Source organism: Tachypleus tridentatus, chromosome 12 (genome assembly GCF_004210375.1).
Source record: "Tachypleus tridentatus isolate NWPU-2018 chromosome 12, ASM421037v1, whole genome shotgun sequence".
In the NCBI taxonomy this organism is placed as follows: domain Eukaryota; kingdom Metazoa; phylum Arthropoda; class Merostomata; order Xiphosura; family Limulidae; genus Tachypleus; species Tachypleus tridentatus.
Window position 1 is genome coordinate 19,547,489 of NC_134836.1, and position 17,419 is coordinate 19,564,907.

At 34.7% G+C, this 17,419-nt stretch overlaps 1 protein-coding gene across 1 annotated transcript; it reads left to right on the forward strand.

The window, feature by feature from the left end:
- Positions 1–6,642: 6,642 nt before the first annotated feature.
- On the forward strand, positions 6,643–11,765 carry LOC143235077 (uncharacterized). The gene has a single exon (XM_076472872.1). It carries the CDS (start codon positions 6,959–6,961, stop codon positions 7,511–7,513), a length of 555 nt encoding a protein of 184 aa, XP_076328987.1. The 5' UTR covers positions 6,643–6,958; the 3' UTR covers positions 7,514–11,765.
- Positions 11,766–17,419: the final 5,654 nt, after the last annotated feature.

Here is a 17,419-nt window from a genome sequence, read left to right on the forward strand (position 1 = left end):
GTTATGTGATCATGCATATGCATTTTTGTTAATTATATAGAAAACATGATATAAAAATCTCTATACAATTTCTTTCTGCCACATAATTCATAAAATCAGGTCCAAGATGCACACTATCAAGAATATACATTTTTTTTAATTACAAAAAAATACACATTTTTACTTCAAAAATAATATTACTTCTTGACTGCTGCCAAAATTTTGTCTTTAGTGTTATCTTTGTTTATGCTGAAAATAATATTATTTGAGTACCAAATTTGAACTTTGCAATTAATGATGCAACTGTTTGTACGTACCTACATTATTTATAATATTTGAAATATATTAGAATTTACTGATATAATCATTGACAATTTCACATTTCAAACTATTCAAGCTTTTTGCACATGCTTATATTAGATGTGTAACCCTAAATATGCATTACAGGTATAGCCTCTATTTTAATACATTTAATTTAGCACAGTTCTCTAGCTTCTGTATGTCAATGAGATACACGTACATTACATTAAAGTATTTCTTAATTGACTCGGGTATTTTCTTACTCTTCATATAAATTACTTTACCTGAAGGTCATGTGGTTAAGTTTGAGTACAGTTGTACAAAATAAAGTAAAACTATATGCTGTAATACAAGTTGCACTTTTCAGTGATGTCAAAAAAACCCACTTGTAGAGAAGAAGGTCGAAACGTTATTCACTCCTCTACGTAAAATATTTTCTCAACTCAAACGAGCCGTTTTTACATATACAAGCTGCACTTTTCAAACTAAACTTCAAATATTGCTTAACATAAGTATTGGGAATTTGACTTGATGTTATTTGGATACATGTTAAATATATTTGAAATATATATATCAAATTTTCCTAAAATATTTTTGGAAGGCACTTTTATGGATCAATATGAGAAAAGAATATGATCACCTATAAATAAGAAAAGTATAAAAAAACAACAAAAAACATTATTTTTCTCTTCTTGAAAATTGGAGAAGTTAATGATTCTGAAGACTGCAAGGTAATAATTTTTTCAACTTATAGAAAAGCAAGTATTGACTGTACAAGGACAGGTATTTTATGCATAAAAACTGTATGGGAGCTATCATAGAAACTTTAGTGTATAATTGTTTTAATTGTATGAAATCTACACTTCTGAAACTTAACAATGTTTTTAAGCACAACCATGTATCATATGCTTAGTTTTTGTTATTTTTTTCATTTTTGACTCATTAGTTCAAATTTGTTATATTTGTTTAAGAATTTTTCTTATTAGTCTCTAATACTCAATAAGTAGTTCTTTTTATGCTCAAAAAAACCAGTTAGAGTAACTGAATATTATTAACAATTACTAATGTTCTAGTAGTGATTGTATTTTAATGAGTAAATCATTGCTTTATAAATTAGTTTGTGTCACCATAACTGTTCATTACATAGTCCTTAAAGATACATGAAAAATCCCAACAAAAATATCATCCATGGTGAATGTTATAAGATTACATAATATGATGCTGCAATAAGTGATGAGGAAAAAATGTAACCATTAGTAATAGGTATAGAAATAACCCCACCTATATTATTTAATGCATATATTGTACCATTTAAGGACAGCAAGGAACCTATTGGTCCAATTTAGCTATCCCATCCACTAAACTAAACTATAAGAATAACAATCCAAAGTCAAACCTTTCATTCAAATATTTATGGAGCTTTCCCTTAAATTAAATGTATCCTGTGTACCTGAAAGCAACCCATTCCAAGAGTCAACAACTCTGTTAGGAAAGTAGAATGGCTTTAACTGAAGATGATTCCTAAAGTACCAAAATTGACATCTGCAATTCTAGTCTGACTGAACGATATTTATAACAACCCTCTAATGTCTTTTATTCAGCCACTTTTCTCTCCAGTGAATCAACTTATCTCTCACACCTATGGAAATCTTTTTTTTTTTCTTAACAAGTCTTTTATGTAGTACCTTATCAAATGTTTTAGAAAACATAGGTCCACCAAATCCATACATTCTGATCATCTACATGAGCAATACATTGAACTCCCTGACAGTATATAGTGTAAAAACAAATTTACCAGAAGTAAAGAGTCTGAATACAAGTTGATAATTTTGAGGATTAAGAACTTTTGGACCTTGGGTTTAAATTTACTAGAAAAATATTTTTTAAAATAATATGTCTGTGAAATATTTTATAAAAATCATTTTATTTGCAGATGGCATTTGGAAACACTACTGAAATATGTAGCATGTTTATTTTGGAACTCCACAATTTAGTTTTAAATTTATATTCAGCATAAAGGATGTAGCACTTCATGATTTTACATGGTTTTCAAATGTTCTTAATTCATGGTAATAATTATTTATAGTTCAGTTTGAAAGTTAAAGTGACACATTATTTCTTAAAAACAGTTGATGCAAGTCTAACATTTTTTAGAACATGTAATGTTGTACAATTTCATTCTATATTTTCGTTTTCAGGAGCAACAAGGTGACTGGTTTGTGAAATGAGTATATGACCTTATAGAATTCCTCTTTTACATTGAAAAATTACAGTTAACTGGCACAAAGAGAAAATAACACATTATTTAAGAAGATAAAATTAATTATAAATGAAACAAACCATTTACATGTTAGGCACTGAAAACACCATGGAAAGTTGTTCAAAATTAAGTGTTAAAAAGTTTGAAAACTTTTTATAGTATTAATCTTTATAATAAACCAAAATAAGTTGTAAATATAAAACAGAATTATGAATTCAAAACTTGTTATGAAGATGCATGAGTGATCCTTTACTAATGCATCTGAGCAGAAACCTGTTCCCTTAGCCTAATTTCAATATTTTCCATCTTAAGTTTTTGATAATAATTACCTATTATCATTTGGAATAACTGAATTGCTTGTAAATTTTATGTAGGCTGTGAGTGAAAGTTATCTTTTTATAATCTAATTTTTCTACATATTAAGATATTGGAACCTGTACAGACTGTAAGCTACATGCACTATAACTTCCAACCTAACTCCACCAATATTTTTCTTGTCCAGAATAGAACCTTTCTGGAAATGAACCTAACCCTCATCCTTTTCCCCTCTCAGTCAACTCCCTTTTCACCTAATCACATGCTCATGAAGAATTGCATACACTTCATTGTGGACACCATCAAAACATGTCTTTTACCTATTTTGTAATGTAGTCATTCTGTGATAGCTGTTGTTGATTCATTAATACTGTCAGGCCCCCCATTCCCAGTGGTACAATGGCATGATTGTGGACATAAACTGCAAAAAACAGAGTTTTGATATCTATGGTGGGCAGAACACAGATAGCCCTTTGTGTAGCTTTGTGCTCAATGACGACAACATTGTACAGCAAATATTTCTTTTTTTTCTTCTTATGAATACAACATTAAATTAAAATATATATATGTGTGTGTCACACATTTTCATCTTTCATTATTTGAATACACCCAAGTTTCAAATTGTTTTTCTCCATTGTTAAACAGAAATGCCCTTGGGATATTTCACACACTTGTTAGTTACTCTTCACACTGGCTTATTGCCCAGACTGAACTTTTTTGTCATGTCGATAAAACATTGTTGAAATATCTGTGTGTTTTGAGGAATACAGATCTGTAACTAGTGAAAGAGACTTCCTTACAAAAAAAAAATTGTGTATTATTAGCTCATCCTTGTAAAAGAAAAAATAAAGGCTCAGTGATAAACTTAAGCTTACAATTCTGAAAATATGGGGTTCCGTGTGGACACAGTGCAATTAGTTCATGATGTAGCTTTTCATTTTTAAAAATTCCCCTCGTGATTCAGTGGTTAATCTTGAAGGTTTATGTGTGTGTATATAAAACACGAAAATTCTGAAATCGATCCCTGCAATGAGCACCGTAGATAGATATTACAAATCCTTGCTCTAATACAATTGAATGCATGATACAACATAAAGAAACTCTACTGGTTTTATCCAACTTCAAGGAACGCAACAAACCAGATACCACATTGTGCAACTATGCATTAAAACGAAGTACAGCAGTTAACAGAGTAATAGAGAATTAGTTTCATTTACAAGAACGTTAAACTATCATTCAAAACATTTTTACTAAAACATCTGAAAGAGAAACATAATGTACAGTATTTTTCCGATTAATATGAAATTTTTAACAAACGTGTTTCATTACATGGTCCAATGCACTGGCTATTACTTATTTTCACGTAGATCTATACAGTTTCTCCAAAAAAGTACAGAGGTCCTTCTCTGTTTTCACTTGTTACGGATTCATATACGAGGAGGCCTTCCCTCTAGTCTTTCACTGCTAAATTAGGGACGGTTAGCGCAGATAGCCCTCGTATAGCTTTGCGCGAAATTCAAGAAGCAAGCCAATAACAAGAACAGTGTAAACATGGCATATATGCTCTACTTTGCAAATTAAATATTATCCATATAAGTGTGCTGAGTGTGCAGTGTCTTAACTTTAGAACGTATCGTCTTTTTTAGTTTTTACATTCTTTCCTATGAAATACCATAGTATTTATTTATAAAGGGAGGCTACTACAAGAGAATATCTTTTTTCTTTTAAAGGGCCCAATTTGTTTTGTTTCTGGCAAAGCTACTAATGCTACCTGTCATGCTATCCCTCATTTTAAACTGCCAAATAGAGTGAAGGTAACCGTCCGGGAGCACCCATACCCAACTCTGGCTAGTCTTTTACCAACGAATAGTTTATTTCAGCGATGTGTTATAACGCCTCCATAAGTTTTAAAGAGTTTGCTCAAAGCTACTCGAGGGCTATCTGCGCTAGCCGTCCCTAATTTATCAGTGTAACACTAGAGAGAAGGTAGCTAGTCATCAACACCCACCACCAACTCTTGAGCTACTTTTTTACCAACGAATAATGGGATTGACCGTCACATTATAACGCTTCCACGGCTGAAATGGCGAGCATGTTTGGTGCGGCGGAGATTCGAACCCGCGACCCTCAGATTACGAGTCGAGTGTCTTAACCACCTGGCCATTCTCTAGTGTGTCAGCGGTGAGTTTACGACCTAAGAGCTACTACTTGTGTGTTCGATTACCTACGGTGAACGGCGCAAATAGCTCATTATTTAGCCTTGCGATTAAACACAACATTTAGAAGTCCTAATGATTTCCTTTTATGGCTTGAACCGGCTGTTCAAGAAAATAACAGAATTACTACTTGCATACATCCTTAATTATCTTGACCTGGTAAAGTTTACACATTCGATTGACAATGTGATACTTGCAGGTGAGAGCGATTTGCAGGTTAAGGCACTCGACTCTTAAAACCGAGGGTCGCGGGTTCGAATCCACGTCACACCAAACATGTTTGCCTTTTCATCTGTGGGGACGTTATAATGGTACGGTCAATCCCACAATTCGTTGGCAAAAGAGTACCCCAAGAGATGGTGGTGGGTGGTGATCACTGGCTGCCTTCCCTCTAGTCTTACACTGATAAATTAGGGACAGCGAACGCAGATTGCTCTCATGTAGCTTTGCGCGAAATTTAAAACAAAACCAATTTGCCGACAAGCATCAGATAGATTATTCCGCAGTAATAAAGGAATTCGCCCAAGAAATATGCGAAAGTTTTATTGTGATAGAGACAATGAGACTGGGTATTATCTTTAGTGTTCAATTTATAAATATCGAACTTAGAAACGTTTTGAAGAAACAAGCAAAGGATAATCCAGTTTAAACTTATTCAACTAGAGTTAGCTCTGTTTACAAAAATGAAATATACCTGTTGATGCAAGGAACGTCATCTACTAAGAAAACAAAAGGTGTTACAGCAGAAAAAAATAATGTTTGCATCTGTGTATCATGTGTTGTTGCAATGACAGTCTGGAAGCTAAATCATTTATAACTGGAAACTTTCAATATTATCGTGGAAGATAGAAAACAAACTGTATGCCTGAATGAATATTGCAACAGTGATGACACTATGACAGAAAGTAATCGTAACCAATCAAAAGACGTAAGAATAAAAACTGGTACAATCATATATTCATACAGAAATTCTTCTAGAGGTGGGGGGAAACTATTCATCTAGCTTTATATCTTTCATCCAGTATGAATGCAATACCTCAATCTAATGATTAGCCAACCATAAGTTAATTTTCACTGGCAATAGAACATATTTATTCCAAATTTTGTCGATGCACTTTACTCTTTCAATCCAACTGCAACAAATCACTCTCATTTTTTCATTCACTATATTCTGGACACAAAAATTATAATATTAATCAAACTTTAATTTTGTAAGATTTTTAAGGTTTGTTTTGTTGTTACAGGTTTAGCTTACCCTTTTCAGAAATATACATAATTCAAAAAATTAACGATACCTACGGAAGATTGAGAACATCATAATAAAATGATATGAATATGTAAATTGGCAAGTCGTGTGACAACTACACACTTTACTCACAGTGGAACTTCATATATGAGAACTATATTTTAATATTATCTGACAGGTAGTGTGATGATATCACCTGTTTTAACCACTCGCACACTATACGGTAGTCTGTTGTTTGTCTATCAATTGTTATGTATGTGACATTAATAGCCAATCAGCACTTAGTATTTTGTATGTGCGAGGCTATTCTAAATAAAGTACTGGAAGCTGCGGTACGTCTGAGTTTTGTTGTTACTCGATAACAAGTGTTTTATGAGAACCCAAAGACATAACATGGTTGTCAGAAGTGGAAATTTTATTTAAATTGTGCCTTAGAAGCGACACACAGTCAAGATAAATACAAACTTTACGTTCACAAACTGTAAATTGACATAATCGTACGAGATACGATTCTCGCGGAAACACACGTGTTCTACCCAGAAAAATGGCGGAGGCAAGTTTCAAGCCACCTGTTTTTTTAATGACAAGACGAATTCTAGTGCGGCATGGAAGAATCTCAAACAAGATTTGCGGATTTTCTTCATGGCATCAGGGTTATCAGAGGCAACAGAAGAACGTAAAGTGTCTATATTGTTGTACACACTCGGGTCGAAATACACGACAGTTTTCGACAATTTTGGACTGACAGAAGCTCAACAGAAGAACTATAAACATGTAATCAGAGAATTCGACAACTATTTTCAGCCAACCAAGGTAACAAAGTTGTACATGAAAAAGTTTGAGGACCGAAAGCAGCAACCAGGTGAGACTGTGTCCCAGTATATCAGTGCACTTAGAGAGATAGCACAGAACTGTGAGTATGGTGATACTCTCGAACAACAGTTGTGTAAACAAATCAGCGTAGGCGTCAGTGATCGAGCATTAAGAGATAGACTGTGGTCAGAGGATCTGACACTGAAACAGATTACAGAGAAATGTCATCACCATGAACAGAAACTAGAATCACTGAAGGAAATCGAAGGATCCACAAGTACCGTAACAGATGTAAACTATGTACGTCGAGGTCGAGGTCAAAGCAGAGGTCGTAGTCGCCACAGAAGTCAAGGTTCCAGAAACCAACAAAGACGAGGCACATAGGTCTACAGAGGAGCCACGACACGGAGACCGCCACAGAGGAACTGTACTCGGTGTGGAAAACTACCACATCACAGTCAACAAAGATGCCCAGCATTAGAGAAAACTTGTAATTATTGTAAATTAAGAGGTCACTTTGCTGTCATGCGTAGAAATAAGAATAGAAATGTACATTTTGTAAACACATGTGATGATTATTTTCAAGATGTCAATGATTATGATGATTGTTATGAAATGTGTAATGTAGAGGAAAGTATGAATTCTTTGAATATTTACTCAATTGGTGTAAACAAACCTACTGAGTATTGGTCTGTCATATTAAGTACCCCATATGAACAGGGTAAAGGTGCAGTGCGTATGAAAATAGACACACAGGCAGAGTGTAATATATTGAGTAAACAGTCATTTGATCGCATGGCACCTCATGGTTCATTATCTTTGTCTAAGTCACAGGTAACCATAAAAGCATTTGGTAATCATAAGATCACACCTGTTGGAAAAACTACATTTACTGTTATTCACAAAAGCAAAATGTATGATATTGATTGTGAAGTTGTTGATGGTGATGTAACTAATCTTCTTGGAGGTGAATCTAGTACTAAGTTGGGGTTAATACAAAAAAGTAAATGCAATTAGTACTTATGTACAAGGTAAATACTCGCATGATCGGAGTTCACAACATAGGCTACCTCCAGGTCCCGAGATTCCCACTGTTCAAAGCCCCCCTCATGAATCAACACAAGTACGCCCCCCTTCGATTGATAAATCAAATAAGTGTACTAAAACCCAGACTCAGTCAGACTCCGAGTTCCTAGCCCGGGTTCCTAATATAAACAAAGTGCCACAGAGTATTCGTGAAATTTTGCTTCAGTATAAAGACAGATTTCAGACAGACAGAGTAGGCAAAATACCGGGAAAATGTACGTTGTCTATTGACCCAGATTACAAAGATGGCTCTGTGTCACAGGCTGCTAGGCAGATTCCTGTAGCGATGAGAGACAGAACCAAAGTACAGTTAGACTTTTTTAGAGTCACAAGAGATCATTTCGAAAGTACCAGTTGGTATACCGACACCGTGGTGTAGTCAACTACATGTTGTACACAAGAAAGACGGAAACTCAGTGAGAATTTGTATTGATCCTAAGTTTCTTAATAAAGCACTACTGAGAGAATACCACCCTATCAATACACTAGAGGATGTACTTACCCGTATTAATGGAAGCAAGTATTTTACTGTCCTAGATGCGAACATGGGATACTATCAGCTACAGCTCGATGAGAATGGTCAGTTACTCACCGCTTTTAACACTCCGTGGGGTCGTTATATGTACTTACGTTTGCCGATGGGAATTAAGTCGAGTCCTGAATTGTACCAAAGAGCGATGGAAGAAATATTTCAGGAGCATGATCATGTGAATAACACTTTTGACGACATGCTACTCGATACTGTTACACTACCTGAACATTGTAAAGTGCTACGCAACACGTTGGAAACCGCTAGACAAAATGATGTGACATTTCGACTATCAAAATGTTTGTTTGGCCAGCCAGAGGTAGACTACACAGGTCATGTGATCACAGGCAATGGCATCAAAGTTTCTGATGAAAAAGTGCGTGCAATACATGAAATGCATACTCCAACCAATCGCGACGAAGTAAGAACACTGCTCGGAATGGCTACGTACCTGTCCAAATACATACCTAATTATTCTGATTTAACTGAACCTCTACGAGAAGTAGTCAAGAAGAAGACAGAAGAAACGCATGGATTCTATTTTGATGTACCACAGCAGGAGGCGTTTTCAAAGCTCAAGACTGCTCTCAGCCAAGCTCCAGTTCTGAGATATTATGCACTTAATGAACCGTTGACATTGTCATGTGACGCATCACAAGGTGGACTAGTTGTTGTGATATTACAAAACAATCAACCAGTTGTCTATGCATCTAAAACACTAACACAAACAGAAAGAGCGTATGCACAAATAGAGAAAGAACTATGAGCAGTTGTATTTGGTTGCAGAAAATTTCATCACTTGTTATATGGGCGAAATGATATCACAGTGGAGACAGATCATTTGCCATTGGTCCGTATTCAGGACAAACCATTGGGACAAGTTCCGTTACGACTACAGAAAATGCTTTTAAAACTACAGCCGTACAACATCAGGTTAGTCGGAAAACCAGGTAAAGACATACCTATTGCAGATGCATTGAGCAGATTTTCAGTGAAAGATGAATATCCTGGCCTGGTAGATGATATGCGAGTTTGTCAAGTTTTCGCAACTGAAGTCACAAGTTTGTCTGCATTCAATGAAGAAAAGCAACAAGAGCTAAAGATCGCGACAGAAAATGATACAGAATATCGAATTCTCAAAGAACAGATTGTGAAAGGATGGCCCGAAAATCGAGACGAGGTACCACCAGAAGCAAGGCCATATTGGGATTTCTGAGAAGAGCTGACAGTATATGATGGTATATTATTCAAAGGAGAGAGAGTTATGATACCAAGGTCAATGAGACATAACATACTGAAACTCGTACATCAAAGCCATCATGGAGTTGTGAGATCAAAGCAGCTTGCACGTGACATTTTATTTTGGAAAGGAATGAACAAACAAATCGAAGACACTGTCTCAAAATGTACCACATGTCAAACAATGAGAAATGCACAACAAAAAGAACCAATGATCAGCACACCTACACCAACGTTGCCATGGCAATATGTTTCAACAGACTTATTTGAAAACCAAGGAACACATTATCTAGTAGTAGTTGATCATTACAGTGGATATTTGGAGATCAATGAATATGAAAAAGAGATCACATACGAACAAACAGTTCAGAAGTTGAAGAAACTTTTCGCTACGCATGGCATACCTCAGATTGTGTATTCGGACAATGGTCCACAGTATGATGCTAAAGAGTTTAAAGATTTCAGTCAGATCTGGGGATTTAAACACCAAACATTCAGTGCCCGATATCCAAAAGCAAATGGACTGGCGGAACGCGCAGTTCAGACAGCGAAAAGACTTGTTATAAAATCTCTGAAAGAAAAATCAGACCTGCATTTAGTATTGTTAGACTACCGAAATACACCAAAAGATGCAAAAATTGGATCACCAGTGCAAAGGTGCATGAGTCGTAGAACCAGAACGAGGTTACCGACAAATGAGAAGTTGCTTATTCCACAAGTGATAAACAGTGATAAAGTGACGTCAGAAATCGACATTCAGAAACAGAAAAGTAAATCAAGATATGATCAGAATTCAAAACCACTGCCACCACTGGATCTTGAAAAATGTGTAAGATACAGACATGAAAACAAGTGGATGCCAGCTCAGTTATTAGGGCAAGCTGAGAAACCCCGAAGCTACATATTACAAACACCAGCAGGCAGGATGATTTGTAGAAATCGTAGACATTTATTGCAAACAAATGAAGATGATGTCTATCACATTGCTCGACAGAGATATCTTAGAAGAAAATCACAAGATGATTTGATTGCAGAAGAGTCTGTCCCAGAAAATGTGCCAAATATCCCTAAAACACCCCCAAGACAAAATATGTCTCAATCAGGGTCACCCAGAGCTAGCCATATATGTGAATCTCCACAATTGAAACAAAGTATTACACATGCTAAAAATCAAATGCAAAATATTGCTCCTGCTCAAAAGAGTGAAATTGTAACAAGAACAGGTAGAATTTCTAAAGCTCCTACAAAACTAAGAGATTTTGTTATGTGAATTGTTAAAATGAGCAAGAATGTTACAAGAAAAATGTAATACTTAATGATTGAGAATAAGAGTTGTAAAAGAAAGAATACTTTTGTATTTGTAAGAGTTAAAATACTCTTGTATTTGTGTAGTAATTTGGTAGAATTTTTTTACTTCATTTTATATATTATTATGTTGTTATATCTGATTGATATAATGTGTTATGTAGTTAGTAAAAAAAAGGCCCAGTTTTTAATGTTAAAAAAAATAATTTTCTGTGTATTTACACTTATCATATTAAAAGAAAAATATATTTATCATCTTACCAAAATAGACATTAATAACAACATAGTTTATTATGTCTTTTGATGTTATAACTATAAGATATGTAAATCCAAATTTATGTAACAATAGTTAATTGTCTTAATTGTTAAAAAAAAAAACAAAGGGGGGAGATGTTATATATGTGACATTAATAGCCAATCAGCACTTAGTATTTTGTATGTGCGAGGCTATTCTAAATAAAGTACAGGAAGCTGCGGCACGTCTGAGTTTTGTTGTTACTCGATAACAAGTGTTTTATGAGAACCCAAAGACATAACATCAATCAGTAGATATTAAAATTACGTCATATAATGGACATTTAACGTTGCAATTTGTACTGCCACGTTGTCAGTAAAGCGTGCGCATGCCATGAAACACAAGAAATATTATGAACTCTGCAGGATACTACACAGCATGACATATGAATTTCAAAAGTGAGAAATAAAAGTATTTGTTGTCTCTAATGTTGCTTTTATTTACTCTGGAAACTCGCGGAAGAACATTTAGTTTATATTCATTGTTCGAACTCGTTATTGTAAACATGCACATTCGTGGATAACAACAACTTGTTTGAAATCTTAATGGCTTGCTTTATTTAATTTTAATTTCATCCCTTCGTGACATCACATCATGTTTGCAGACTTACAACGCTAAGATCCGGACTTCGATACCCACGATGAGTAGAGTACCCATATCCTATTGTGTAGGTTTGTGCTTAACTTCAAACAAACGAACAAACCTTAATTTTAGTATGTGTTTTTTTCTTTGATAGTGGTAGGCTAAATACGATTTTAAGTTAAATCTACAGAAATATTAAATACAAGACTAAAGGGGTTATAATTTCTTTATATAGGTCACTGGTTAAGCCACATTTGGAGTATTATGTTCAGTATTTGTCTCTGTATCTCAGGAAATACATTGAATTGTTGGAAAATGCTCAGAGGAGAGCTACTAAAATGGTATCTGTGATGGAGGGGTTGTCATCAGAAGGGATGAAAATCCTTAAAATTGTTTTCTCATGATAAAAGAAGAGTTAGAGAGGATCTGATTGAAGTGTTTAAGATTGTAAAAGGAATTGACGATGTTAATGCATCAACATTTTTTGTACTTAACAGCAAAAATTATAGAACTAGAGGAAAATTTTATTTTTCATATAGTGTGGTTGGCTTAGGGAATATGTTGTCTGCGGATGTTATGGAGGCAGTAAATTAGAGTGAGGTTAAAAAAAATATTGAATGATGTATGGATGACAAGAGCTGGCTTTATTATTTTGTTTATTTGATAGTTTTAGTTTCACTTAGAGAATGGGACATCCGAGATGTTGTTTCTAAGCATTATGTTGTGTTATATTTATTGGAGAAGATACATTAATATTTAATAAAATGTATAGAAGATATTCTACATTAGAGTATGGATACACACAAAAAATATCATTCTGTTTTATTGGAATTAAACTGTACAATAGGCCATCTATGTTCTGCCCACTACAGGTATCGAAATCTGGTTTTTATCAGGGGAGTCTACAGACATACCACAGTGCCACTGCGTGACTTTTGATTAAAATCTACCGTTATAATAAAAATTAAGTATATTAATATTGACCATAAGTAACAAAATAAATAAAATTATTATAATATTTAACGACTTTATACTACTTTTCACTTCATTAAATATGAGTCTGAGAAATGGCTGAATTGTTGGGAACAAAAATTGTTTGGGAATACTTTATATTGTAACTTTCCTAATTGTTCTGTTTTATGTTACATTAAGAATAATGAATAAGTGTAAAATATCACAAGTGACCGATACTAAAGGTCAGCCCAGCATGGCCGGGGGTTAAGACACTCGACTCGTACTTTGAGCGTCGTTGGTTCGAATCCCCATCGCATCAAACATGCTCGCCCTTCCAGCTGTGGGGGCGTTATAAAGTGATGGTTAATCATACTATTCGTTGGTAAAATAGTAGTCTTACACTTCTAAATTAGGGACGGCTAGCGCAAATAGCTCTCGAGTAGCTTTAGCGAAATTCAAAATAAACCATTACTGAAGGTCTAAAATCGAGATCTTCAAAGAATAAAGTAGCACTATAGAAAACGTAATATTTTAGTTACAATATTCGATGGATATTTGAAAATTGGAAACAAAATATCTGCTTCATTCGTGTGACAAAAACTATAGTTATTATGGCTTTTGAGAAAGATTCCACCATTATCAAAAGAAAAATATAAGCAGCTGCTTAGACTAAAGTTCGAACTAAAAAAAATCATTGAATGTAGAACTAATGGATGTCTTTGTTGAAACAATCTTAAATTCCGTTTCTCCTTGGCATAATAACCATTACGAAATCAGTGGAAGAACAAAATGTCTTCAAAGAGACTCCTAAATCGATTAGTGGAAGAAAAAGGTCTGTCATACAGTACATAAGTCAAACCAGATTTGACTACGAAACAGACGGACTAAAAGCCACTATGGTTTTTAATTAGCTCAGTGACTAAAGTTTCTGGAAAATTGTGACGGGGTCCACATCTTAGTGGCTTTTTTGACAACCTCTTTGAAAATAGCTGCCAGTTCGCTAAATACCACAAAAGATTAAGATACACGTTTATAATTTGATTCACGGAGCACATTTATCTATGAAACAAACATGAAAAAATAGATATTGACAAAAATAATTATTAGGAAAATGTTCAGCCAAAGTGACGATGATTATTACTACATTTTCAAATATTGGTATATATATCAAATCTTATCTGGTTCATGAATTATATGTGTCAAATAAAAATACTGAAATGTGTGCTTCTTTTCATCTTTATATATCAACAAGGGTTAGCTTCACTAGGATCATTCCAGACCACAAAATAAAAAACTGGGGATGTCTGTTGATATCCACAGAAAGCAAGAGCAAACTGACAGTTTGTCAAGCAGAAAGCTAGGAAGATTAAAATTAGAAAATAAAACCATGTTTGTTGCATGTAATAAAATCTGAATCAAACTTACAAAGAGTGGTTGCCAAGAATACTAAGATATTTAAGCTGATACAAGAAAAGGCTGATATACGTCTTCTGGTGCTTGCCAAACACGCTGTGAAATATTATTTGGCTTTGCTTTTTGTCACTGAAGACATAAATGTTATCATCATCTGCCTAGATTTAAGTTGAGAGATTAATAGCAAGATCTTTATAGGATGTGGATCCAAGTCATCCGTCAGACTTTTCGACATTACAAACTAACTGCTACCCTGAGAAAAATTATTGGGACTTGAACCATGAATCGGATGTGATACGCTAAACACATTTACTGAGCAAGCTTTAAATGTCTCTCAGATGATCAGAAGTTTAGAGAAGTGATTAGGTCACTTGGCTTCACCTGGGAAATTTTGGATGAGATTTTCGACATCATCCAAGAATTTACATGCCAGCTTTTTGCCGTAACACCAAAGCGGAGGAAGCAAATGAGCTTAGGCACCAAATGTTTCGTAGCAAAGAAGGGAAAATTGAGTCTGAGCAACTTTCGCCTTATGAGGATATCCTTGTGCAACATACATGTCCTGCAAACTGGAAGGCTACAATCTGTCGACAGAGTTTCATTAATTCCTCAGACATTTCTAATCCCAGTGAAGGATATCGTTGAGCAATAAGTAAAGATGAGTGATTAGTTATCTCGTGGATCACAGGACCTCTAGTCACTACTGTTCTCATTCGCGTTCTAGTCGGCGAACTGACTGCACATGCATCATTAATGGTCTCAAATGCACATTAGACTCCAAGTTTGTTAGCTGCGCCAACGTAAAGAATGATGACGAAGTACAGTAGGATGAATAGGATTCTTCAGAAGTGATGAGGACTGGACAAGAAGAATGATTTTTCTGTACATTTGGATCGTCATTTAAGAATAAACAATACTTTGTATTATAATTATCAATCCTCTCAAACATCTGGAATGCTAAAGAATAAATTCTCAAGTAATATATTGTCTTTTGTGTTATGTTACGTTATGCACTTGTTTTGTTGATGTTGAACTTACCTATGTAACTAAAATGAAAGTGATAACCTACCTTTTATTATATTTGAGTAAACAGTGGTCATTTACAAAGATGGCCGTCAAAAAATCATTGAGCCGTGGATCCCAGAGGTCAATCATTTTTCACACACTCTAGTAACTGGGCTATCTAAAAACCATATTGGCTTTTACTCCCTTTGTTTGGTAGTCAAATCTCAATTTCGGGGATCTGGCTCATGGACTAATAGAGACTATGAAAGTTATGAAACGGGGAAATATAACTTTTATTGGTCGCTTTAAAACATACAGTTGCTCTTAATGTCAGAGGGATTTGACGGAAGTTAGAACTCAAAAGAGCTCGAACCACAAATTTTTATATTCACAGACTGGAAACCCTAACTAACAGATCGGCCCCGCCGTCAGATAGTTCATCAAACGAGCTATTGAAAGAGCCAGTTTTGTTTTTTTTACGTTTGGAACTAGATTACCAAGATTCGATGTCTGCATAATTTTGTAATATGGATGTATTACGTCCATCTAAAACCCAAGTAGAACATATTTAATTCGATCGAATTCATACATACAAATCTAGTCTAAGGTATTACGTTGTTGTAGCTTGACCACTCCAAACATCCATTTTCTGTGGCATAGTTTGCTCGTTTCAGATATTCACATAAACCTACGAGATGGCTATCCTTAGCCATCCCTGATTTTGAAGCGATAGAACAACAGTCCCCCGCTGTTACAGCGGTAAGTCTACGGATTTACAGCGCTAAAATCAAGGGTTCGATTTCCCTTAGTGAATTCAGCAGATAGCCCGATGTGGTTTTGCTTTCTAGGTTCAGGCACTAAAGAATGAACACAACATCCCATATCTGGCTTAACCAGTAACCTGTTCTTTAAACTTGTATTGAATATTTATATACAAACAACTTAAAACACTATTTGCTCTGTTATTAGCGATAACACACTGTTTGAATATCTTAAGAGACTGAAAAAATAGAGCAGCAAAATCATTTTCTTTCATAATACTTTTAAAAATTATATTCATAATTCTATTATGATATTTGGCATTGAAAATGATTGAAAGTCAAATGCCATTTATTCGCTTAGTTCACCAAAATAATCCAAATCCTTTTGTAAAGCAGCATTTCTTAAAAAACAGCAATACACAAAACCTTAATATTATCAGCAGATTATACAATTTATTGAACATTCCTTCATCTATGTCAAAATTTATATTTGTGTCTCTTAGTCCTATTATTATCACTGTTAAATATGCAAAGAAATGATGCATCAACGCTATCAATCATCTTTACGATCTTACACACCTTAGAAACATCTCCCACCTCTTTTTCTTTTTTTTTCAAAATAAAATAATTTGAGAGATTTCAGCCTCTACTCGTATGACAACCCCTCCATTCTAAGTCTCATTTGAATAATCTTTTATCTGGTAAGGATTCCAACGGTAAACACAATATTCCAAATGTAGCCTAACGAAATTATAACCTCTAACTTTGTTTAATCCAATGCATTATGAATGTTTTAACAAAATTAGGACTTGATGTGGCCTGGTGGTTAGGGTATATTCATGGATCCAAAACCCATCTCTGTGTAAGTTGAACCTTCCAGTTGTGAGTTGTGGCGGTCAATCCTAATATCTGTCGGTAATGAGCAGCCTAAGAGTCGGCGGTAGGTGGTATCGACAAGCTGCTTTAGCTCTAGTGAGTCTAGTCTATCATTTCATAATTAGAAACGACTTACGCAGATAGCTAGCTCTAAAGAGGTGTTGCTCGAAATTGAACAAACACTTCTTTCCTCCCTCTCTCTCTTTTTTGTATGTGTGTGTGTGTAATTGAGTTTTATCAAGTCC